The sequence below is a fragment of the Gossypium hirsutum genome, chromosome A04, assembly GCF_007990345.1.
Source record: "Gossypium hirsutum isolate 1008001.06 chromosome A04, Gossypium_hirsutum_v2.1, whole genome shotgun sequence".
NCBI lineage: Eukaryota > Viridiplantae > Streptophyta > Magnoliopsida > Malvales > Malvaceae > Gossypium > Gossypium hirsutum.
In genome coordinates, this window is record NC_053427.1 from 3,260,694 (window position 1) to 3,288,137 (window position 27,444).

At 31.4% G+C, this 27,444-nt stretch overlaps 2 protein-coding genes across 2 annotated transcripts; one reads left to right on the forward strand and one right to left on the reverse strand.

Moving 5' to 3' along the window:
* Positions 1-8,866: 8,866 nt before the first annotated feature.
* LOC107958957 (serine carboxypeptidase-like 44) lies at positions 8,867-11,831 on the reverse strand. Its single transcript, XM_016895230.2, has 7 exons — positions 11,591-11,831; positions 10,970-11,074; positions 10,628-10,720; positions 10,446-10,538; positions 9,901-9,986; positions 9,173-9,475; positions 8,867-9,004 (listed from the first exon to the last, which is right to left on the reverse strand). The coding sequence occupies exons 1-7, from the start codon at positions 11,829-11,831 to the stop codon at positions 8,867-8,869; spliced, it is 1,059 nt and encodes a 352-aa protein (XP_016750719.2).
* Positions 11,832-21,827: 9,996 nt separating this feature from the next.
* LOC107898549 (protein disulfide-isomerase 5-3) lies at positions 21,828-27,376 on the forward strand. The gene is made up of 15 exons (XM_041110746.1): positions 21,828-22,081; positions 22,527-22,617; positions 22,860-22,954; positions 23,611-23,668; positions 24,064-24,248; positions 24,380-24,437; positions 24,818-24,858; positions 24,948-25,022; positions 25,300-25,356; positions 25,635-25,701; positions 25,809-25,943; positions 26,325-26,546; positions 26,769-26,930; positions 27,013-27,090; positions 27,176-27,376. The coding sequence occupies exons 1-15, from the start codon at positions 22,041-22,043 to the stop codon at positions 27,251-27,253; spliced, it is 1,443 nt and encodes a 480-aa protein (XP_040966680.1). The 5' UTR covers positions 21,828-22,040; the 3' UTR covers positions 27,254-27,376.
* Positions 27,377-27,444: the final 68 nt, after the last annotated feature.

Here is a 27,444-nt window from a genome sequence, read left to right on the forward strand (position 1 = left end):
TTCTTGTCAAAATCAGTGCACCTCTAGAGAAAGCCCTCTTCACAACATATGACCCTTCCCAATTCGGCATCCTTTTGCATGGGAATGATCTCTTTCAGCACAAGGTTTCCTTTATGAAATCCTTTTAGACGAACTTTCTTCGTCATAAGTCTATGTCATCCATTCTTGGTACGTTTGCTTAGGATGAATACTTTCAAGTTAAGTTTACTAAAGGTATTCAATTCTTGACTCCATCAAAGCTTGGAGGAAAAATCTTGATTCATAAACCCATGAAAGGAATTGCCCCAGCAGCAGTTCTGGCTGTTGTGTGTCAAACCCTACAAAAAGATAGTTCAATGATTCTCAGCAGACAAGAATGAAGTTGCTGACTTTATCCTTCAACCTAGAAAGCTGAGGTACAGAGATTACTCCCGGAGCATACATCCCACCATGACTCGATGATGTTTCTGAAGCATCCCTAATCTTCATAAATTGCCCCCAACTGTGAAGCTGCCAAATGAGCGTAGAAAATAGGAGCCACAACAAATATGGTGTGGTGCTCTTTTGATACATATAGGATAGAGAATCAACAAACTCTTGCAGATCATCAGCCAAAAACCCATCCTGGTCTAAGAGAATATGATAGTGGGTCTACCTCGTGATTCCAATCATTCCATCGTGGGTACCAAGATAAAAAAAAAACCATTGTTCTTTGGATGGCATATTTTGTTGTCAATGACAGTACCATGTAACACATTGTCAGGAGATCCCTACTAAAAAAAACTTGGTATGATGATTTTTCGTACAACAATAACCACAATCTTTAGGGTTCCACTTCTTGTCAAGGAACTTGCAAGCCTCAACAACTTGATCAAAACTTGATTGAATTGAGACTCGCTAACCCCATCCCTGAAAATAATGATTTGATCAGGTTTCATCTTCCTTGAACTTGTATAAAAGTCTAAGAGAGCTTCCTTCATGATACCGTCATCCACTTTGTCAAAAACTAGTTTTGAAGAAAGAATCTATCATTTTAAGCTTCAGAGACTGTGTACGGCCTGATTCTCCATAGCTGGAAATCAATGGCCACCACCTGGAGCTAACCATCGCAGCTATTGATGGCATATCAGACTGCTCAGGAAAGCCAAACAATGCACCCATTCCAAGGATGATGGTTGGAACCTTTGAAACAACTAGAATTGAAGGTGTTTGCCCCAGCGTAAGCATAGAGAGTAGGCGGTAGTTTCTTATGCCAATTTTTACCAGTCTCGGTCATCTTCTGTAATTTTTTTTCATTTTCTTTTCTTTTGGCAACCTTTGTTGTACTGTGGTATGGCGCACTATCTTTGAAAAGACTGCAAACTATTGGCATTGTGCAGTTATATATAATTTTTTTCTTTTTTTTTCTTTTTTTTTGAAATGGATGACTTTTGACTTTGTAATATTGGCATATGAAGCTATCTCCCCTCTTAATGGAGCAGTTGACGTCCACAAAGATGAGTCATTGTCAGCTTGAAACTTTTGACGAGCTCGGGCCCATCAGTCTTAACTCCTTTAAACCTGGCATTCATTGTACAATTGATGCGATCCCTTTTCATGGTGGACCAATAGTGCCCCAAAACCTCATGTTTATCCTGGCAATTGCAAATCATCCTGCATACGTCTTTGGACCACATTTTTGAATTCCCATAATAGTCTTAACAAAGTCTTGTTTTGTCTCATCAGCTAATTCCGATTTCGTAATCTTTCCTTCCTCTAAGGCTATATTTCCTACCACCACTTCATGGGGTAAAAACCATTTTCAACAAATTCAGAAACAAGTCACATTTTCTGTCACCTTCAAAGTACTGAGATTCCTCTAAACACATATCTCACTCAAAAGGAACTCTAAATCTGTAGTATCGCTGCCCATGTCATTGATATCTAGGGATCTATGATAGGCACACAAAAGAATATACAAGGAATAAATGAATTCAAGAATGACTATTTACATGAAATGAAAATTTATAAAGAATGTCAAAGGTCAAAAGAATTAGAATGAAAGAATATTTACTCGGATAAATAATAAAAGTATATTTTATTGAAAATAAAAATATCTGAACATGAGCCCACTTCTCAAAAGAAATCTCATTACTCCTAGGCTTTAGAGCAATAAGAGTGTTCTGAATATTACTCCATAAAATTCCTAAAGATTACAGGAAGTTCTTCTGCAGTCCAATTGTTTAAAGAACTTCCCAGTTCGTAAGGGCGAATGCCCTCAAGGTTTCTTTGTTCAGTCCCTTCCTCATTGATGATTTTCATTTCCAAACACCCCCTTCTCCGGGTAAGCTATCCCTCCTGACACAAAAGTCGGGGATATGTAAGGGAACGTCGTTAATTCCCATTCAACTTCTTTTTCACTCAACTGTGACCCTCTTCTCTCTCTCTCTTTTTCTTTCTCTTTTTAATAACTTTAACTTATTAGGATCTTTTTATGGATTTAAATGCATGTGATGTGATGCAATGCGAATGCATGAATGCAAAAGAAAAGGAGATGTTGATCTTGAATTCAATTCCATTAGAATAACTTTTCTAGAAAACAGATTTCTTTACATGAAAATAGATTACATATGCGATCTTGCCCTTCTTAGTCCAAGTAAACACTGATCTTTTCTTCATGGTCGAATCCTGTAAATTCTCCAAAAGATGCCTTTGCTAGCTCCTTGCTGCTTAATCTGAGCCTCGATCTCTTGCTTGCTTATCTCTATGATACTCATCAAAAAGTGTCGGCTCTTGGATAATCTTCGTTAGCAATTAAATCAAGTCATGTATTCCTTCGTGGACTTCCGGCTTTCTCTCGTCATGCTCTTGGATAACCTTTGTTGGCTTGAATCTCTGGCAATTACATCATGTATTCCTCCGTGGTTTACCAGCTTTCTCTCGTCGTGTTTACTTGGACTATATTCAGATGACCGCACTATAATCTACTTTATCAAGAAATTTGTTTCCTTATGACAAACTATTCTATTTAGGAATCGAATTTCGAATCAACACCTTCTTTTCTTTGATGTAATGTAATGCAAATGCATGAATGTAAAAAGGTATCGATCTCGTTTCAGTTTCATTTTAGAAAACGTTATTTAAGGAACAAAAGTCTTTTCATAAAACGGGTTACAAATACGCTTTCGCTCGTAGGCCCAGAGTCTTAACCCTATCTAATAACAAAGCTAACTTTCAACCATGATCTGACTGTAGCTCATATTGGTGCTCAACGTGCTCGCCCTTTCTACCAGTATCTGTAAATGATCAGCTATCTTTTGAATTTGAATTACGGCTTCACCTATGAAGTAAGCTCTACAGCCAAAGACACCTCCTCCAATGTCTGTGAAGTTGCTCTAATTACCTTGAAAGAAAGATTGGCGAACAATTAGGCATTCCAGCTCCGCAGCATACTGTCTTAAAATGATATCAAACATCCTCAGTACTTCTTGAGAGTCTTCAAATTTCTGCCCCCACAGAACATTTTGAATTGCTCGCATGGGTATCTTCGTAGCATAGCTAATCTCTACTTTAAAAGTTTTTAAACAATACGATCTTCTTTAATCTCATGCTCATTTAGGCTATCCCGGCCATTAGGTCTTGCATTTCCATTATTTCTGATAGGTACAATCATTCTAAACTACCACAGTAAATTCCAGCTTGTTGTTTGGTAGCAGTCCTATAGTAAGTGAGCCTTTCTACCATCATAAGCAAAATTCTTTCCATCCAATTCAATTTTGTATATCTTATACCCCTACCATCCACGAGGTGACTATCTTCATCTGTAATGGTAGAAGTGTCCCTCAATACTCCCCACGCTCACCTTGAATTGTTCATCTATCTTCATGTCAAACAAATACTGCAATTCCCCATAACTGTTGTAGAACAACTGCTTGGCTTCATTACTCCATTAATCCAATATTTCCTTTAACTCTTGGAGGTTATTTTGCATCACACTAATGAGAGTGTAGTCCCATAATTCTGATGTGCATCCTTCGATAACACTATTTCCTTTTTCTATCTGTGTTTTCTCTGAGCAAGCACAAACGAAAGAGTTGTCCTCCACTTTATTAAGATATTCATTCCCCATTACAAAACTTTCTAACTCAGAAATTGAACCTTGAATCGACATCTTTTAATGATGAATGACATGCAATGTTAGCAAAATAAGAAAAACAAGTCAGTGTCACATATATAAAAAAATATAATAAATAAGAACTTATAAAGTTAGGCACTAAAGGTCATCATCATACTACCTGGGGCGAGCACTTAAAGTTCACTAAATGTAGTTCGGTTCTAAAGCAAGGGTACCTGAACCAGCAGATTCCTCGATCCTCACCAATTATAGGCTCATATGGACCAAGTTCGGTTCAGGGGGACACATTTCCCTATGGCCATGCGGAGATGAAAATCTCACGAAGACATAGGTACGGATGTATCCCGGAAGCAATCCACTAGCCCATGCGGAGGTGAAAACCTCACGAAAGCATAGCTTCTCACTCCCACTTAAGGGTGTGACCATAACGGTCATGCAAATGCAATGTGTGCGTAAACAATAACAAACATATGCAACAAACACATGTAAAAAATGACTTATTTTAAAAATTTTCCAATTTTCTGACATTAAGACAAAAAATAATCAATTTTTGGCTTGACTCTCTTATAGGTCCCTAGTGGAGTCGCCAAGCTGTCGAAACCATTTTTGTAAAGGGGTTTGAAAAACGGGGTTCGACTTTTTGAAAAATGAAAATGGGAGTCGCCACCAACCTTTTTAGGTGTGATTGGATCACCTTTATAAAACATTTTGGTCTACGAAATTCAAGAAAATAGGTTCGGGAGTCGGTTACGCACAAGGAAGGATTAGCACCCTCGTAACGCCCAAAATTGGTACCGAATTGATTATTTATTGCCCTAATGTCGAAAATTTGGAAAGATTTTAAAACTTGAACAATTTAAAGTTGAAACTTGAGATTTCTTTGTTCCGAAAGTATACAAACATCACATCCAGCATGTTAGGACACGATGTTTTAAATCCTCGTAACTAAAATTATCTCATGATTTTCAAAATTTATTAAAAGGATATTTGGTTATTTAGTCAAACAAAAAATCGCAACCCAGCATGTTAGGGCACTATTTCCCGAATTTCTAAACACCAAACATTGCCTTATTTAAGAAAAACTTTTTCAATTAAATGAAATATATTTTTTTAAAACAATGAATAATATAGAATTTAATAAAAAATAGTTTGATATACTACTAAAATTATTAAAAAAATAAAATATAAAAGAGAATTAAAAATCAATGAAATAGGGATTAAATCAAAGTAAAAAAACGTTGAAAACAAAAATGAACAAAGAATAAATAAGAACAAACCGTAGAAAATAAGAACGCAATAGGGAGAGAAATTTGAGTGAATGCTCTTAAGAATTCTTATTGCTTCCCCAAAACTCAAGTGTGTTTACAATGAAGGGAGAGGCCTCTATTTATAGTTGAGCCTTCCCAAATCCAACGGTACAGATCAATTACATCAACGGTTAAGATTAAAGGATATCTACAAATTAAATATCCAAGATTACAAAATCATATCTTCTAAGATTGTATATCATATCTAAGATTGCAATCATATCTAAGATTGTACCATATCTAAGATTGCAATCATATCTAAGATTGTATCATATCTAAGATTGCATATCACATCTAAGATTGCATATCATTGAAGATTATATTTCCATATGAGTCAAACTTGTACATGGACCTTAAATCTTTTCAAGTAATGGGCCATTCCGATCGGGCCAAATTATATTTGTAATTCTGGACTGAACTTGGACTTCGTTTCTTTTTTGGGGGGTTTATTATTTTTGTTTTTGAACTTATTTCTGGGCCCGGGCAAAATTGAGTGTCTACAAAAAGTTAAACATGCTTTTAAATCACTAAAAAAATTATGAATTAATCACGTAGGTAACGATATTGAATCAATGGTATCGATAATACTCATGGATGGTATCGGTACCACCCTGAAAGTGGTACCAAAACAACATTTTGTTTTTCGCTTAAAACCAAAACCCAATAATTTATCGATACATTTCAAAAAGTATATGTTTTATTTCCCCGAGTATCGATACTCGTGAGATGGTATCGATACCAAATTGTGTTACTAACTTCCTGTAGATTCGAAATATCAAAATGTATCATTTTTAAAACCTGAATATCGATACCTTTGCTCCAGACAATAAAATACAACATAATAAGGCATTAAATTCATTCTAACTAATAACTATTCAACATGCATCAATTACCTCATCAAACCATCGTCAAAATGACCAAAATGACAACTCAAAACATCAAAAATATATCCGAACTGCAAGAATCATCCTGACAGGGTCGAAGTCCTTAAATCCTAAGAGCAATATGATCTGGCAGCTAGACTGCATTTCAGTAAATATGTCAAATTGACACTATATGGTGTGTAGGGTTGGATGGGTATTAAATGCCCTTAACGGTGTGTCGGGATGGTCGGAGATGGTGTATAGCAGATGGGGGTAGGAATAACTGCATATGCTTCTGATATGTTCTGTATCTGAACTGGAACTGTTCTGTTATATAGCTGTTATGTTAATCCTACACCGAATATTATCTGACTCTGATTGGAACTTGAGATTTGAGAACCTTTAATTAAATTGTGTTTCTAATTGAATCCATATTGATTACACACTAATTTCTCTAGTCACCTTGTGGTTAACTAAATTTCAGGTAACTCACAGACTTGATCGGGTCTGTGTAGGGGAAGCTCGGTCAATCTACATTATTATCGTATTATTTAATTGTCATGTAGTTCACGTATTTATTAGTGCTACGACTTTTCTAAGATTGTTGAACCGCCTGTTTGATTTAATGGTTTTTATGACTTGATATTGGGTTTATCTATACTTATGAAAGTTGATTTTCATGAAAACGTTAATGTAACTCTTCAGACTTGGTCTAGATGTTTTGGTCGAGTTTAGGTTGTTACATTTAGTGGTATCAGAGCTAGGTTAGTCAACACTCGGGCTTTGCTTTCAGCCCATAATGTGTGATAAAAGGTAGTTAAATGAAAATATGATATCTAAGTTACTCTAAAACTGATTTCTAGTACATGACCGAGCCTACAACGCCGAACCTATAAGTATCTCTGTGTTATTATGATGATTAACGGAAACACTATAGTGATTATACAAAATGCATATAACAAAACTGTAAGGGGTGTTTGGAAATGTTCAAGCGTTAATCAATTTATTTGCGCAGGCAAAAAATCTTGTTTCAAAAGTATTAAGAAAAATACTTACGCATATTGGGTTTTGCTATTTAGAGATCTCTTTATTTGTTGATTTCATGTATAAAATTTGAAAAAAAAATTGTTGAATGATTTTGTTAAAATAATATTTTTTTTATATCAGATGATTTAACTAATTATATTATTTCATAATATAAAAAGTCATGATGTTCATGCATCATAAAATAATACATATCACAATAAATGGTTACAACGACAAGTCTTATTATGGTGAATGATGGATTCAACATGAGTCATGACCGTGTGCTTCATAAGTTTCATCACCAATCTTCAGTGCATCCAATTAATTGCGAAAGTTGAGAAAATAGAAAAAGCTTGAGATGGTCGAGAAGAGGTAACATGATGATTTCCTCCTTTCACCGTTAAGAATTTTAGTAAGTCTCCAAACTCATACTTCAACCCTCCTTCCTGTTAAATATTTATCATTAACTTTATTAAATTAAGAAAGAAAATTTATAGATATAAATAGTGTTATTTTGAGTTGGTTTATTCAATAAGAAAAAACTCATTTCAATGTTCAATATATATGAAATGCTGCAAATTTATTTTCTTCTAATAAATGATTACTTTTAAACTACCAAATCTTATCCCAAGCCTACCTATTGGCTCAACTAAATATTTAGAAAATATAAAATATGTATAAATTAAAATTTTCACATTTAAATAAAAATTCAGGACAAGTTGTCTAAATTTTTTGAAAAATATTGTCCACGGCCTAGCATGTATTGGCCAAGCCTATTGAACTAGGTAGGTAGCGTGAGCTTGCCTTGAAAGTGCTAATAAAGCCAATCGAGTCAACACTTAAAATCTCTTATTCAAGTTTAAACCCAAACTGGGTAATCATATCAGAGGGGTAGTTTGATACTTAAATATATCTAATCATAATATAAAAAAGGAAGCTAATATATATATAATTAAATGAGTAAACATAAAACCTTGGTTCTAAAACTCCATGTTTCCTCTTTTGTTAACTTGATGTTTAACTCCTCAGCCAACTTTTCCAAATGTTGTAAGGTTCCCTCGGTCGGTATTATACCATCTTGATCTCCACTATAACATGGTAATCATATTAATAAAATAAAATAAAAACATCAGACAAATGGCATGAGAATTTCTTTTCAAAATAGTTCACTTTGATTTTTCATACTTAGTTAACTTAATTCAAGAAAGTCTTGGAAAGAAAAGCATGGCATACAAATACAATACCAACCTGAATATTGTAATGGGAACAGATTGTTGAAGAAGGTTTTTAAGCGTAGGAAGCATGTCAAGGTCCTTATCAGCTTCGTTGTATTTAAAATTAGCTCTAAATAAATAAGAGTCGCATATAATGAAAATTTTAAGGTTAACAAATTTTACACAACGTTCACCTCAATAAAACAAGTAATTTATTTATTTTTCTTAAGAAAGAGGTGACAATATGGAGATAGAAAAATTTACCGCGAGTCTTAAATTTCGAATTTAAAATAATTTCTAAAAGTAATTATATGAACATATCAGGGAAAAAAGTTTATTTTGTTTCAAAATTTAGGGGAAAACTTACGTGAAGCAACCCTGCCATCTATACGACAAGTTGGTTCGGTTCCCGTGGAAAGCCTTTTGAACTTCTGGGATATTAAAGTAAAATTGCACCCTTAATGGAAGGCACATGTCTACTTCTGTGCTAACTATAGGAACCTGGACCAAAATATAAAGTTTTACGTTTTTGATATAACCAATAAAAGAAACATACCACAAAATTAATTTTACTCAATTGATTAGTTAATTCGATTCTATAGGAACTTATGTTAGTTGTAGTTTCAAATCTAAGTAAAGTAAGAGGAATGTAAAGAAATAAATGAAAACCTGTTTTGTTAAGTTCAAATTTAGCTCATTTTCAGTGCAAGGGGGGCGAAAGACATCAAATAGCTTCTGCGGGGAGTAATTATGAGCATCGGTCTTGAAAGCAGCCAAATCGGCCTCGAACACAAGGTTTTTGCATTTTGCGGTCCAAGTGGTTTTGATGCTAGAAAAGTAATTATTTTCATCAATGGCATTGCATTCTTTCTTGATTTCATTATACAACGAGCTATTTATCATCTCCCGAGAGAAAAAGAAATCAATTTTTGCAATCTCGTCTAGCTTTTTACGAAGCATTGGGTTTCCCAACTGTTCAAAATAGTTACAATTAAAAAAAAATAAAATAAAGTTCACAACAAAATCTTTAAATTAACATTGAATTGAACCTAAGCATGTTTACTGGAGAGTTGAGTTGCAACACATGTTATTTCTGTTCTATATGGGCCCAATAAAGTTCCTAAAAGTATTTCAGGATTATTTAAAACTTTTTATGTTAGTGCTGATACTGAATTTAAATAAAAATTTATTGTCTATGATGTCAGTAATGAACAATAATCAAAGTCATAATGATTTGATCCTAAACGTAGAAGTCGGTATCCTAATCCAATCTAATAAATCCACGCCTTCTTGAATTAGGCAAGTTACTCAACCATGAACATTTCTCACTAATCCTTCAATGCAAATTTATATTAAAGTGGAAATAAATTTGATTGATTAGATACTGTTTTACTTACAACCAATCCTTTGAGATTAAATTTGGATTGCTTGGATTGCTTGTTGTCGTCGAGCAAAGCATTAGCAAGATTTGGTACGAAGTGTCCTAAAAATAAAAATCCACAAATTTAGTTGAAGTAATGAACATGTTATATTGTTTGTATTGTTGCATGGAGACTTATTCATAACTGGTATTAAGTCGAGATAATTTGATTGTTATGTGTTTATTCAATAATTAATTCGACATATTCAATTCAAGAAGTATGTTAAAAAAAATAATTTATGAATTCATTTATATTTTTTTGAATTATTTTAAAAAAAACAATTGTTACTTTAATAAGAAATTTGATTAATTATTTGAGTTTGAATCTAAAAAATAATGATGCATGCTTGATATGTAAATAATAAAGTACAATATATATACATATATATATTAGAGAAAAAAACTATATGCTAGAGATCACATTATATTTTGTTTCTCTAGTCATTAAGTATATTTTGGTGTATTAAAAATATGTTGATGTGCTACCAAATGAGAGAAAGAAAAACAAAAGAAATTGTTCACCTGCAAAACTTGATCCAGCCATATATAGATCTTTGGACTTGAAGACTGGATACTTTTCGTACCATTTTTGCATGAATGTAAGTAATATTTTATCTGTAAGAAACAAATAATTGAAAAATATCAATATATATAATACCCAAACTATTTTATTTAATAACGAAGAATATACATTATGATCTTACTAGTGCTATCATCTCTGTTGTTATAATCACTACTTGAGTTTGAATATGACCATCCAGATCCAATAGGGGAGTCGATGAACAATAGATTTGACACTGAAACATATATTAGACAGAACTTTATATAGATATGGAAATAGAAAAATATACATATATATAAGAAAGGCAATGCAATTCATTTAAACACGATGAAAACTAGACGTTCTGTAATATTTTATGGTTCTAACACATTTAATATTTTATTATAAATTTATATGGATATGAAAGAAATAACTATGAAACATGATATACTTACACACACAAAAAAAAATTCAATAAAAAAATAATCATAGGAAATTAGACAACCTTTGTTCCAAGAAAAGGAATTTGTTTGGAGACCATGAGCATCTTTCGTAACAATGAAAGGACCAACACTTCCAAAGGCATCTCCAACTGAAGAACACCCTGGTCCTGAATAGTATTACACAACAAATTTTATTGTATGTGAGTAATCAAACAAACTTGTCGGCCAGGCTTAGGTAAAGCTAGAAAAATAGAGTAATGGTTTGATCTAATGTAACGACTAGTCTAATTCAACAAGTATTTAGTATATGTTTAAAGGTATGGCTTTTCAGATGAGTTAAAAAATGATAGTCAGATCAAGGCTATAAATTTAGTGTTAGGGATGGACATAAACCTAAAACCTTTGCATGGAAACGGGCTAAATTGAATCTTTACTTTCTAACGAGGGCCAAAAGTGATAATGTTTCCATTCGAAGGGGCTAAAAGGGATTAAATTTAATTATAATTTTTTGGGAGAGGCTAAAAAAGAAATTGTAACATTGATTCGATGGGGCCGAAGCCCTAGCTTTCCCTTGGCTTTAACTTGCTCATGGTGAACTTTTTCTAACTCATTCATATAGGATACCTACTAGGAAATCCGCATAACATCATAAACTACAATAAAAGGAATTTAAAGAACTTAACCTCCAGTTAACCAAATTGTGAGGGGTTGAGTCAAGGGATCTTTCTCAGCTTCAACAAAATAGTAAAAAAGACTTCGACCATCAACATTTTCATCCACTTCAATATATCCAGCAAATTGCCTGAAATTAACATCTGGTTGTCCTGGCAATTTGCTTATCAAATCATTCGTTGGGAAGGCATTAGAATCAACTCCAATTAGAAGAAAAAGAAAAAGAATAAATATTACTCCTCGAAATTCCATTCGAAATGCTTCTAATATCAAAGAAATAAGGGTAACTAATGCTTATTGAATTCTTTACTTTCTAATGCTTAAAATTAATGGAGAGAGCAACCTTATATATAGTGTTTGTCTTTTTTAAACTAAATATGTTGTTTTAATAGTTAACATTTTGAAACCGTGAAACATAGGTTTCGAGTTGTCATTGTTTTTAGGCACTATTTTGTTTTGTTAGTTTTCCCAATAAATTTTTTTATATGATGAATAACATTTATGAATTATAGGTTTACTTGATTTAAATATATTATAGGATATAACACCAACATATTCATTAATTATGAAAAACTTTTTTTAAAAAATAGCAAATTCATTCATAAACATGATTCCGGGTAACTAAAGAAATGAAAAGCAAATTTCTTTTTATTTTTTTAAAATTCATATTTCAAATGTATTTTGAATTTTGAATTTAATCGGGTAAGATTTTTTTTAGTAATGACAGTGCATGTGTATATTAATAGAAAATGGTAGTAATATCCATGCAAGGATTGGGTTAAGAGAGTTTCATGTTGGACCTATTGTGCTTTCACTTTAAAAAAAGATCACGTTAGAGTTAACCCCAAATTGTTTCAAAACAATATAATTATAATATATTTTAAACAATAAAGCTTACCTTCTTATTTAACCCAAAATTATGTTTGAATTAGTAAAATTGCGTTTCAGTCATGGATGACTCGTATGTTAGATTTAATGGTTTTTATGACTTGATATTGGGTTTATATATACTTATGAAAGTTGGTTTTCTTGATAACGTTAATGTAACTCTTCGAACTTGGTCTAGATGTCTAGGTCGTGTTTAGGGTGTTACATTTAGTGGTACTAGAGCCAAGTTAGTCAAATGTGCTTTCGGCTCATAATGTGTTATAAAAGGTAGTTAAATGAAAATATGATATCTAAGTTTCTCTAAAACTGATTTTCTAGTACATGACCGAGCCTACGACGCTGAATCTATAAGTATTTCTGTGTTATTATGGTGATTAACGGAAACATTGTAGTGATTATATAAAATGCATATAACAAAACTGTTGTGTTAGTATGATGATTAACGGAAACACTGTAGTGATTTAAATATATTATAGGATATAACACCAACGAATTCATTAGTTATGAATTTTTTTATAAAAAATAATTAATTCATTCACAAACATGATTTTGGGTAGCTAAAGAAACGATTTTGGATTGGGTTAATAGAGTTCCATTTTGGACCTGTTGTGCTTTCCCTTTAAAAAGGATCATGTTAGAGTTAACCCAAAATTGTTTCAAAACAATATAATTATAATATATTTTAAACAATAAAGCTTACCTTCTTATTTAACCCAAAATTACGTTTGAAATAGCAAAATTATGTTTCAATAATAGATGAACTAAGCTCCCAAAATAGCCTACTTGAAACAGAAAAGTTAGAAATTTTGAGTAAGTTGTAATTGTAATAGCCCAAATTTAACCGGGCCTTAAAACCAAATGAAATAAATAAATAAATGATTTTTTATTTAACAGTCCATATAAAGTCCAGTTTACAAGAGCCCAAACACAGGCCCAAATACCTCAGACCCGTTATACCCAAACAGACCGGCTACAGCCCAATAGCCTAGACTACCCATGTACCCAAATACACCCGTAGCCCAACTTAAACTAGACAGACCCAGGACTAAAGTGGCCCAACTGGCCTAAACCATTACACCAAGGCAGGAAACCCTAGGGTTTCTGCCTTCTTTCTCCTCGAGCCATCACCGTTTCTGGAAAGTTCGAGGAGCGTTTGTGCAGCTCCTAAATCGAGGCCACCATTCAAGGCGTTGTCTCAGGGTCTATCAGCGTCCCATCAACGCCTCACCGTTTCCACGAATCCTCACCACCAGACCTCATGCCTCCATTAACGCCAGCAGCCCTTGAATCACCGAGATCCTCGCGGTCACCTGCAAGAAAAGGAAAGAAATCAAAGCAAAACTACAGCAAATAGATTAGAACAGGGTAAGGAAAGAAATCGAAAGATTTCTTTCCAAAATAGGCAGTAGATTAAGGCTATAAAGCCTTTTCTCAAATCTGTAAAAAGGGGGACGATAATACACAGAGAGATAAGGAAAAACACACCACAAAAGCATTGTACACCAAACATTTGCAATAATATTTCAGAAGGTGATTATTTTTTCATACCTTGTTTTCTTTTCTCTTTTACGAACATATAAATTGTTTTTTTTTTAAGTAACGATCAAAAGAAAAGGGAGTTACCTGTGGAAGGACGAAGGTTTTAGACCCTCAAACCACCGTGTACGACGAAGCGTGGGGCGCGTGTAGGACCGATGACCGGAGCGTGGCCTACGGAGGCCAGACCCAGAGCTCTTCTCCTCTCCCCTCTTTCAGAGGAAATTTTAAAGTTTTTTTTAACTCGGGTTTCAAAAGAATATAAAACTAAAAATTTGGCTTATATAGCCTTAACAGAACGACGCTGTTTTAGCTTAATCCAATAAGCTTAAAACGTCGTCGTATTAAGACTAAGGATCCGCACGTTGACCCGATTACCTGGGAAGGATCCGCGTGTTTTTGAGGATTGGGTTAATTACTCAATTGGTCCTTCCACCGTGTACGACGAAGCGTGGGGCGCGTGTAGGACCGATGACCGGAGCGTGGCCTACGGAGGCCAGACCCAGAGCTCTTCTCCTCTCCCCTCTTTCAGAGGAAATTTTAAAGTTTTTTTTAACTCGGGTTTCAAATGAATATAAAACTAAAAATTTGGCTTATATAGCCTTAACAGAACGACGTTGTTTTAGCTTAATCCAATAAGCTTAAAACGTCATCGTATTAAGACTAAGGATCCGCGCGTTGACCCGATTACCTGGGAAGGATCCGCGTGTTTTTGAGGATTGGGTTAATTACTCAATTGGTCCTTCCACCTTTTTTGTGTTTATAATTATGTTTTATTTTATTTATGATCTAGCCCTAATATTTTGTTTTAGTTTTGATTTAGTCCCTGCCATAGCTATTTTAAGTCCAGAGTTAAAACGCTGCCGTTTTGGGAATAGGGCGTTTTGTCCAATGAGTCCCTTTCGTTTTATGCGTGTTTTAATTAGGACCTTAATTCAGCTTTATTTTTTTTTAAATTCGCCCCTGTAATTTTATTGAATTTCAAATCTAACCCTATATATTTATTTCTATTATTATATATATAATTTTATTATTATTATTTGTTTTATTTTTAACCTTATTTTTATATTATATATTATATAATTATTTTATGTTATTATTATTTATTATATATTACTTTTCACAAAATATTATTATTTTACATTATTATCTATATATTATTATCATTAAAGGTTTTAACTTGTATTATATACTTATTTTTATGTTAATAATTACTTTACTTATATTCTATTATTATACATTTTGAAGATATTATAATATTATAATTTGTATAATACGTATATTTCATCATTAATTACTTATTTTATATTATTCTAAACTTATATTTATATATATTATATAATTATTTTATTATAAATATAAATTCTTTTACATATTTGGTATTTTATACATTATTTTTCTAAACCAATATATTTTTTTTATTTTATATATAATTATTATTCTTTTATAAATTTTTGTTATTATATATTGTATATTAAATACTATTTTAAAATTATTATTAAATATCATATTTTATTTGTATTATATGTATATCTTGTTAACAATTACTCACTTTATTTTATATTTTTATATATACTATATATACTAACTCTTTTATATTTTTATATTGTATATATCATTTAGGTATTAAATGTTATTTTATAATTATTATTTGATGTTATATTTTATGAATGTGTATATTGATACTATATTACCCTTTTTTTATATATATATTAAATTGTATATCATGCATTTTTTAATTATTACTTTGTATGTTTTGCTTATTCATCTTCAATATATGCTATGTATATCTTTGTACATATGTTGTTAAGATTTGCTATATTTATTTTTTTATACGTATGTATCTAATGCATGATTTTTATATTATTGCTATCATTTTGTTTAGATGCATGTTTTATTTACCTATTACGATAATATGTTATCATGCATGATTTATAATGTAATGCGATTCCTCATGCATCAATTTTCCAAGTTTTCAAAAAATATAAAGGCAATGCTTGGCGTTTGGAAATTTCGAGAAAAATAGTGCCCTAACTTATTGGGTTACAACTTTTCTCGTTGAGTTCGAATAGTTAAGCACCCTTCTAAGTTTTAAAAGTTTTCAAAGTGCAAGCGACTGTCTTGGAATTTCAAGGTGATGTATCCTAACTTATTGGATATGGCGCTTTGTTGTTTCAAGATAGGGATTTTCAAAAAGGTTAGCTTGGTATCAATATTTTGATACAAGTGAACCCCAATTTTCAAAATCAAAATATTTTAAAGAGGATTGCATCTTAAAATTTTTAAATTTCCGATATTAGAGACATTTGATAATTAATTAGGTACCAATTTTTGGGCGTTACGAGGGTGCTAATACTTCCTCGTGCGTAACCGACTCCCGGACCCGTTCTTTTATTTCGTTGACCAAAACTAATGATTTTAAAACAAAATATTTTAAAGGTGATCCAATCACACCTAAAAAGATTGGTGGCGAGTCCCGTTTTTGTTTTTTTTTTAAAAGTCAATTCCTATTTTTCAAAACTCGATTTAAAAAATAGTTTCGACAATAATGATTTTCAATGTTTTGAGCCACAAATTCTTAAGCTTTTGGTAAATCTTTCTGATAAAACGAAAGTTCTAGTTTTAGAATTACATTTTACCTTTAAATTAATATTCTTAAAATTGCAAAATATTTGAACAAGCATAGAGTTTTGATGGCTTAAAACGAGCCAAATAATCATGAAAATTCTAAAATATAAAACACAATTTTTTTTATTTCTTTTTAGTATTATTGTTATCCAAATTATGTTTTATTAAATTAAGCATCATATTAAATTATTTTTCTAAATTTTTTGTTGAATTTTTTATTTAAATATATTACAAAATTGTAGAATTATCACACGTGTTAAGTTACTCGATAAGTTTTTCCACTATCGAAATGCCTTGGAATCGAAATCCCAAACCGAAACCAAATCAAAAACCCAAAACCAAAACTAAAAGTGAAAGCCCAAACTGACACCGAATCTAAAACTCCAAAGTGAAAACTAAACTAAAACCAAAATCGAAACCCAAACTTAAGGCTTTTAACATATTTGGTAACTAAATTTAAGGCTTTTTAAAATCATTTATTGTTTCTCATTCTAATCGAACTTTAAATGATTTCTACTGTATGAAATGTGATCTTTCCGTTGGTCTGTTTTTCTAGCCAAATTGAATTATGTCTTAGATGAACTAAGCTCCCAAAGTAGCCTAATTGAAATAGGAAACCTAGAAATTCTGAGCAAATTGCGGCGATTTGTAATATTTTTAGCACCAAAATCTTAAGCTTTTAGTGATTGGTTTTCATAAAACAAAATTTCTAGTTTTAGAATCACATTTGACCTTTAAAATAATATTCTTAAAACCGGAAAATATTTGAACGAGCATAGAGTTTTGATGGCTTAAAACGAGCCAAAAAATAATGAAAATTCTGAAATATAAAATACAATTTTTTTTCATTTTCATATTATTGTTATCCAAATTATGTTTTATTAAATTAAAAGTCATATTAAATTAATTTTCAAAATTTTTAGTTGAATTTTTTATTATATATATTACAAAATTGTAAAATTATCACACATGTTAAGTTACTCGGTAGGTTATCACACAATTGAAATGCTTTGGAATCGAAACCCCAAACAAAAACCGAATCCAAACCCCAAAACCGAAACTGAAACTGAAAGTGAAAGCCCAAACCGACACCAAATCTAAAACTCCAAACTGAAAACTAAACTGAAACCTAAGTTGAAAACCCAAGTTAAGGGCTTTCAACATATTTGGGTAACTACATTTAAGGCCTTTTAAAACCATCTATTGTTTCTCATTCTTGTCGAAGTTTAAATGATTTCTGTTGTAATGAAATGTAATCTTTCCATTGGTTTGTTTTTCTAGCTAAATTGAGTTTTGTCTTAGACGAACTAAATTCCCAAAGTAGCTACCTAGAAATTCTGAGCAAATTGTGACCATTTGTAATATTTTGAGCCCCAAAATCTTAGGCTTTTGGTGATTGGTTTTCATAAAACGGAATTTCTAGACCTTTAAAATAATATTCTTAAAACCAGGAAATATTTGAACAAGCATAAAGTTTTGATGGCTTAAACGAGCCAAAAAATAATGAAAATTCTGAAATATAAAATACAATTTTTTTCCATTTTATTTCATTTAATATTATTGTTATCCAAATTATGTTTTATTAAATTAATTTTAAAATTTTTTTGTTGAATTTTATTATTTATATATATTACAAAATTGTAAAATTATCACACATGTTAAGTTATTCAGTAATTTATTGCACAATCAAAATACCTTTGAATCAAAACCCCAAACAAAAACCGAATCCAAACTCCAAAACCAAAACTGAAATTAAAAACCCAAATCGACACCGTATTTAAAACCCCAAACCTAAAACTAAATTGAAACCTAAATTGAAAACCTAAACTTTTAAGGCTTTCAACATATTTAGGTAACTACATTTAAACCATCTTACATATTTATATATATATTTCTTCTCCCTTGAATTTTTTATAATATCTAAACTTTTCATGGGTTACTTTTTATTATTTATTGTCACTCTCTCCTCTCAAATAACTATTATCGATACTTACAAACGTATATTTATAATTAATAACTATTAATTTAATTGAGAAATTGTTAGATACATGTTATTTAACAATAAAAATGCTATCAAACTTTTCAACTTCTTAATTATTAAGGATAAATTTTAAATTTATACATAAACTTTAATTTAATGTGCAATTGTATACATGAACTTTAATTTGGTACAACTATACATGTGAAACTCTAATTGTGGTTCAAATGTATACTTGAAACTTTAATTTTGATTTAATCATACACATTTAAAGAAATATATACATCAAATTAAATTTTATTGGATATATATAATTATTTATTGGATATATATAATTATTTATGTATGCAATATATAAACATAAAATGATGTTATATAAATAATTATACTAATAATTTATAAGAATTGGATCAAATTAAAATTTTATATATAAAATTACACAAAATTAAAGTTCATATATATACTTGCACATTTAACCATAATTCATGTATAATTTTAAGATTTATCCCTAATTATTAAATATAAATATTGACATCTGTTGATCCTAGTTTTTTATGTTTTATTTACTTATTCATTCTCAATTTTTGAATTGTAGTAGAGATCAATATTTGTATTCATGTGAATTTTTTTTATCCCATTTTAAATTTTAGTCCAGGAATTACATAAAAAAATGAAGAAGATCGAGAATGTTTCGTTTTCTAGATGAGTAAGCATTGATAGAATTTTTAGAGACTAAAAAAATGAAGAAATTGTAGTTCTTTTAACACAAGCATTTAATAGTCGAATCTCAAAATTATTGTTCTTTCTCAAATTTCAATTTGATTTTTTATTGGTTATTTTCTCTTTTTTGATCAAATTAACTTTTCTATTTAGTTTATTAGCCAAAAAGTGAACTTTTATGTTATCTTTATCTATGTATATATATTGTGGATGTGCCTCGCTTTTTCGGGTAAACCAAAGAACATAATCGGTCACGATGTTACGATAGATGTGGCAACGTGTATTCAACTTAAATTGGATTTCTTCTCTCAGTTAAATTCTATTATCTTTTTCCAATTAAACTTTGAGTAAGTCTAGGAATCTTTTAGTCATATTAGAACTTTAAAAATTAGCCTATTTAAAGGGTCTTTGTATTTAGGTTTTGGGTTTTGCTCTTTGGGATTATTTTTTTCATCTTGTACTCTTAGATTATTGAAAGTTTTATTTACTTGTGATTTTTATCCTCTTCGGAATAGTTTTTCACATAAATTTTGTGTGTTCAATCTTCTTTACTTTTTCTATTTTGTTGTTTATACGAGTCAATCCCAACATATATATATAATCGAACTCCTAGGGAGAATAAAAGAAATAATTAGAATAAAAAAGACTATTCATCACTTTCATTTAAAAATGCCGATAGAGCAATCTTTGATATTTTAGTGAAATTTATTACAAATATTCACATTGTCACTATTTTTTTTAACCCTAAACCTTGGATTCTAACCGAATCTTGGACCCTAAACTTTAGATTTAGGGTCAAAAGTCCAAGATTCAAGGTCTAGGATCTAAAGTCTAAGATTTTAAGATCTAAAGTCTAGGGTTTAAAGTCTAATGTCTAAAGTTCAAGGTTTAGGGTTTAGGATAAAAAAAATTACCAAAATGATGTGTTAATGACATAAAAAAAAATATTGAAATGACATTAAATAATTGGTAAGGGATAGAAGAAGATGTGACACATCTGTTTCATGAAGAAGATGTGGCGCATCTGTTTCATACAATCCTTTCCCATATATATATATGATTCACACTGGAAACATGTTTAAATTTTATAAATATCAAGTAAATTAAAATTATTTAATGTCTTTTAATAGTCTTATTATTTTCTACTATAATCCATCTAACTCCAAGAATATGATATGAAATTTATTTAGAACACCTCCATCAATTTTATTTTTTAATAATTGGGAGAGGGAATGTGATTGCTTGGAATCGAACTCAGACTCTCATGCCTATAATATAATGTTCTTGTCATTAGGCCAACAGATTATCAGCCAATCAAATTTAAAACACGCATGTATTTATCACACTTGTTTAAAAAATAATAATCTTATTAAATTTTAATGCCACTATTTATTTTTTAAGTATTGTAAAATTTTAAAAAAAATAATTTAAATTTTGAATTATAATCTAAAAATGTACTGTGCAAGTAACTTCGAAAGTCCAAGACATGGTGTTTATTTTGACTTTTGACTCCAATCGCAATCTCAATATCAGCCAAAATTAAAGTGTTTGTATTATTCAGATACAAATTTTACGATTATCCTACGTGCAGATTCTAAGAGGATCACTCTCAGTATTTATCTGTATTCTATATCTACTTTAACCCACAGCGATTAAATCCTGGTTATTAAAATTTTTTTAAAAAAAGTTTAAACTTACTTAAATTATATCATTTTTTTAAATTGGTACCTAAATTTTTTTATCACAATTGATTCCTAAACTATACGTTATATCCAAAGTGATACCTAAACTATAATGTCTTTCCTAAATTGATACTTAAATTTTTTTGGGTCACAAGTGATATATAAACTATATTCTGCAACCAAAATTTGATCTAACACCCAAATTACTCTACCGGTAAAAAAAAAATCTCTTAACCAATTATTTTGTGACACGTGCAATTTTTAATTTAAAAAGTTAAATATTTTTTAGTAAGTTTTTTTTTTGTTCTTCACTTAAAAACTCTAATCACAAAAAACTTAAGAACTTGTCGAAAAACTCATCCAAACTCAGTTTTTGACGACAAAACCCAAATCCTGGCAAGCTTCGTTTCTTTTTTTAGGCTTTGATTTCGATTCATTTTCACCTTGATCAAAACTTGTGTATTATTTTTTTTAAAAATAATTTTCTTTTTTTTTTATTTTCTATACGCTTTGCATAAAATAGTTAATGTTAGGTGAACCTTTATAATAACAAAAAGTACATACGGAACATGAAATCTAAATATCGAGAAGAAGTTGAATAGAACAAAAATGATAGGAGGGTTGCAAAGAGAAGTTGCCTAACAATTAAAAACAAGTGCATTAAAAGAGATTTTTTTTACTGCTAAGGTAATTTGAGTAACGAAGTATAAATTAAGTATTATTTTGAGTAATGGAATATAATTTAAGGAGCATTTTGTAATTTAACCCAATTGAAAACCCTGTTTTTTAAAAAAAATCTAATATGGAAAATGAAAAACCCCGAATAAAAACGCAGGAGAGTTAAAGTGGTTAAAACATAAAACGACTTTGCTCATCTCTCACTCTTTGTAGTATCTGGAAAAATAAGTTTCTCCATTGCTAGATCTCTTGGGATTTAAATTCCTCTTTTTTATATTTATCTTTATTTTTATCTTTTTCAAAAAAAATTCTCTTGAAAAAAAATCTGATTCCGATTGATTAAAACCAGTCATGATTTCTTCAAGCAAGATCAAATCCGTCGATTTCTACAGGTTCAGATCTCTCAGTTCTCTTTTTTGATTCGTCAGTTTTTTTTTTCTAGTAAAATTTCTGATTATTGGCTGAAATGAAGTTAAGTTAGTTTAATGGATCCGAGCATTTAATATAGAAAAAGAGCAAAACTAATCGCTGTTTGCTATATTTGGATTGAAATTTTGTTTATTTATTTACTGGAAAATGAAAAACAAATATTACGTTCTAGCATTAGATTGTATTCCTGTGAATAATTTTGGAGAAACTTCTTGTTTGGTTGCTAAAATTTGATAGTAATTTGGTGAATGAGCTTAAATTCTTTTTTATGAATATTGTTTGCTATTTCGGTTGAAGCACATATAGTGGACTAAATTATCTGCTGAAATGCTTAGGGTTTTTACAGGGTTTAAGTAAATGTTATAATGATACTTGTGTTTTATTAATTATTTTTTCATCTATGTGCAGGAAAATCCCTAGAGATTTAACAGAGGCATCTTTATCCGGTGCAGGGTTATCCATCATAGCTGCATTGGCTATGATGTTTTTATTTGGAATGGTAGGCAGCTTTTCTATTTACTCAAATTTGATTTGGTTTGGCATGTTGGTTGATTTTAAATCCCAAACAACACCTTTGCAACATCCTTCTATCGTAATATTTGTTGCCATTTCCTTTTCTTTTCTCGGATGATACTTATCAGATATATTTTTAGTTCATTTGTTCTACTTTTTCCTTGAAATGAAATTGATTCCTCTGTTCTTTTCCTCTACGCGCTTTAATCCATTAAATATCTTTTGCAGGAATTGAGTAATTATTTTACAGTCAGCACCTCTACATCTGTTATTGTTGACAATAGTTCTGATGGAGACTTTCTACGCATTGATTTTAACATGAGGTGCACTAACTTTCTGTAGCAATCTTATTTTTCAATGTTCTCATTTGTGGCTAATATTATGGAAGGTCCAGGTGAACTTCATGTCAAAAGTACAAGCAGAGTGTAATTGTATTTTGTAGATTGAGCATGTGCTTATATAAGCTTTTACTGCTTGCCTTAATTGATACTGATGGCACATTAGCGTAATGGGCATGGGTGGTTTGAACTGTGTTAAATTCCTAGTGATGAGAAATGTACTTACAATCTGGTAAATCTCACATTTCTTTTCAATTGAGCTTAGCATGAAAAGAGATCCCCCATGCAATTGGGGTCCTAACTCAATTGCAACATTCTTGCTTGACTAGCACATAAACAGTGAGATCCATTGCATTATGGTTCTGATGGTACTTTATACTGCTATTGAGATTTCTATACAGATTCCCCCCCCCCACGTTTTTTTTTTCCCAAGAAATGTTGGGATTAGATTTCTGCATGTAAATCAAGATTTATTTGATCATCTTATATGGTTTTTCTTCTAAACTGTTGTAGGTTGCTATTCTGTTGGTTATCTTGATATGCATGTATCTTTTCATTTCTGTAATATCCTTGAACGTAGTTTGAGCTTTATTTTTAATGATAGATAATTATGTTGGCTGACTATTCCAATTGATCTCCAGTTTTCCAGCGCTCTCATGTGAATTTGCATCTGTTGACGTGAGTGATGTCTTGGGAACTGTAAGTACCTATATTAGTGTTTCAATTGCTTAATTTAATTGAAAAAGCAAAATGCTTCTGTTTAGTACTAAATCTTTTGCAAGATGATCCTTGCTTTGCTCTGAAGCTTTTTTACCAAGCTTAAAATTGCACTTTAAATGCCCAATATAGAGTCTGTCAGAAAACTTTAAGATGAGCTAATACTGTTGTGCCCTATATATTTTGAATTTCATATGAATGTATTTTTTATGCTAAATAAAATGAAGTACATCACACCATTTTATGCTGGATATTGTTTGTATTTGACAGTAATACTTTTCATATTCATTCTTCAAGAAGCCTGAATGTTTTTCCTCAGCAGCATTTACCATTCAAAGTTTGGTCCATATGACTAAATTTGTGTCTTCTATTTTCAGAACAGGTTGAATATAACAAAAACAATCCGAAAGTTTTCAATAGATCAACATTTAAGACCTACTGGTGCTGAGTTTCATTCTGGACCTGTTCCACATTCTGTTAAGCATGGAGATGAAGTTGATGAAGAAACTGTTGAGGGTGCTGTACCATTAAATGGTGTTAGCTTTGACAAACTTTCACATGTGTAAGTGGATTAATTCAAAGTTTCAAACCATTTAATTTTGTGTATTGTGTTCCCACTTGGATCTTTCTGCTAAATGCCAATTTTGGTGATACCTCTATGTACTTGATTTGACTTTTTTATTCTTTTTGCAGGTATCCAATTTTAGTTGTAAATTTTTTTGCTCCTTGGTGCTACTGGAGTATTCGCCTGGTAATCTTCCATTAGCATGTGTGATCTTTTGTCTTGAAGATGCTTGCAGAAAGTACTATTGTCTAACACTTGGCTATATACCGTGGTCATTATACACAACTTTTGTTATAGTCATATGATTTCCAATTCTTCTCTTATTAACAATCCATTTTGTGACTTTATGCAGTTCATTTTTATTTTAATAACCCTCTTTTGTTTCTTTTGGATTATTTAGCATTTTAATGACTCCCTAATATATTTTGTGATGTGATATTTTCTGTAGTAGGACCTTAGTTTCTGTGTCATCCTTGAAAGCAAATGCATGTTTGTCTACTTATTCGAAAAAGAGCATCCAGAAATAATTAGACCCTTGTCTCACCATTTTACTTTTTACGTTTCAGAAACCATCATGGGAGAAAACTGCTAACATAATAAGGCAGAGGTCTGAGCATTCATCATTTCTACTCCATGGAGTAAATTTACAGATAGTTTATTGATTTGGCATGAATTTTTCACCCTTGCCTTTTACAGATATGATCCAGAAGCGGATGGGCGTATTCTTCTGGCCAAGGTTGATTGCACTGAAGAAGTTGACTTGTGTAGGAGGTATTTCTTTGTTTGATGTTTTCTCTCATGTAAATTAATGCTTTCTTGTTTGAGAATACGATTATACATCATTATTTGACCTCCATATTGTTGCCTTTCAGTCTTTCTGATATATATATTTAAACATTGCTTTCTTGCTTCTAGTATAGGAATAGTCCCAAATGTTGCATCTTTTTCTTAGCTTTATCATAAGTTTAATCTTCTCTCTTTATCTCTTTCTTCCTTTTCTGGCACATTTATTACTACTATGCTCACTAGGTCTATGTTCTTCATACAGGCATCACATCCAAGGATATCCATCCATTCGTATTTTCCGTAAAGGCAGTGATCTGAGGTAAGAGGAAGTATTATGGTACATATCCTTTTTCACCCTTATGTAAATGACTGAATGTCCTCCCCATTTTTCCACATTCTTCCTCTTCCTTTTCCTTATGTTGCTTATATTCCAGTATGTGAAACTCATTTATGTACTATGTTTTCAGGCATATGTTTAACCCTCCACTTTCCTTTGACCAACTAGATGATTATTACATTCTTCTAGGTTAATTAGTGCTGCTGAACCTTATGTTATATGTTCAATGTGGATTGACCTTTTTTTTGTATATATTTCAGGGAGGACCACGGACACCATGAACATGAATCTTATTATGGAGATCGTGATACAGAAACCCTGGTTAAGGTACACGACTAGTTTTGAATTGGCTATTTGCTTTTACAGTTCAGTTTTAGAAATCTTATAAGATAAACGTGCATGCATGACCTAATGCAGTTGTCTGTTTCTTTCAGGCGATGGAAGATTTGGTTGCTTCTATTCCACGAGAGAACCAAAGGCTGGCTTTAGAGGATAAATCCAATATAACAAAACGACCAGCACCATTGACCGGAGGATGCAGAATTGAAGGATATGTCCGTGTAAAGAAGGTAATAATCACGAGACTAAATTAGAAACTGACCTTTGGATTTTTTACTTATAATTATTTTGTCCAATCGTTTATGTTTACCCTTGAGATACATGAGTAGAAATGTTGTTATATCCTACATTACTCGAACTCAAGTGTCAGTGTAGGATACCGGTATGTGTCTGACACAGGTATGGTCAGATTATCTAAGGTTTTTTCATGTATTTGGAGGTCATATTCCCATATCCATGTGTCATACATGAGTGTCGGACATAGGTACTTTTACAAAAATAAATAATTGGAGCAACAGAGGTTACATAGTCTCTTTGATCTCAAACTTTTGCCAATTCAGAACTGTTTTACTTCATATACCTCAAAGTATTAAGCGACTTGCACTTTGCAGGTTCCCGGCAATCTTATCATCTCTGCTCGTTCAGGAGCCCATTCTTTTGATACTTCTAAAATGAACATGTCTCATGTCATTAACCATCTTTCGTTTGGTAAAACGATTTCACCTCGGTTACTGAGTGATGCAAAGAGATTAATACCTTATCTTGGGAGAAGCCATGACAGGTTGAATGGTCGGCTGTTCATTAATCACCGGGATTTAGATGCAAATGTTACTGTAAGTTTGTTCTTTTATACAGTCCTTTCCTTCCAATTATTTATCTCTTTAAGTAACAAGGTTGACCATGAGCATTTTATACGCATCTTTGTCAAAGCAAATGATGTTTTATCTCTGTGGCTGAGTAAGATAGGCATTGACCTTGGTTGAGAATAAGAAATCCTTATAATCTAAAACTCGTAAATGAACGTAACTGATCATCTTTCTTCACTTCATTTTCAGATAGAGCATTACCTTCAAATAGTCAAAACAGAGGTAGTTACAAGAAAATCTTCTCGGGAACATACGTTAATTGAGGAATATGAATACACCGCCCACAGCAGTCTGGCACAGAGCATATACATACCTGTTGTGAAATTTCATTTCGAGTTATCTCCAATGCAGGTTATTTTCCAAACTGCTTTAATAATTTTTAACAAAGTTTTTACCTTCCATTCTTGTTTTTCATTCGTTTTTCTGTATGCAGGTTTTGGTAACAGAGAACCCAAAATCGTTCTCACACTTCCTCACCAATGTCTGTGCTATAATAGGAGGTGTTTTCACGGTTAGTATCTTAGCAGCATGTCCCAAACCGCCATTCTTTTTTACTTTTACACGAAATCCACGGTCATTGGTGTTTAAATTTGCAGGTAGCTGGGATATTGGATTCAATATTACACAATACAATTAGGTTGATGAAGAAAGTAGAATTAGGGAAAAACTTTTGATAGAGAGGTTAAAGAAATGATGTGTAAAGAAAAAACTAATTAGTGGGGATTATTTTAAGGAAACAGAATGGGAATGTAGCCCTCTTTTACGTATAAAAACGAAACCCAAGAGTTCTATTTCAAGTTGCAGTTGGAAATAATTTCGGTATAGATCTTTGAAATCCCCCATCATCAATGCAACAACTTTGCTT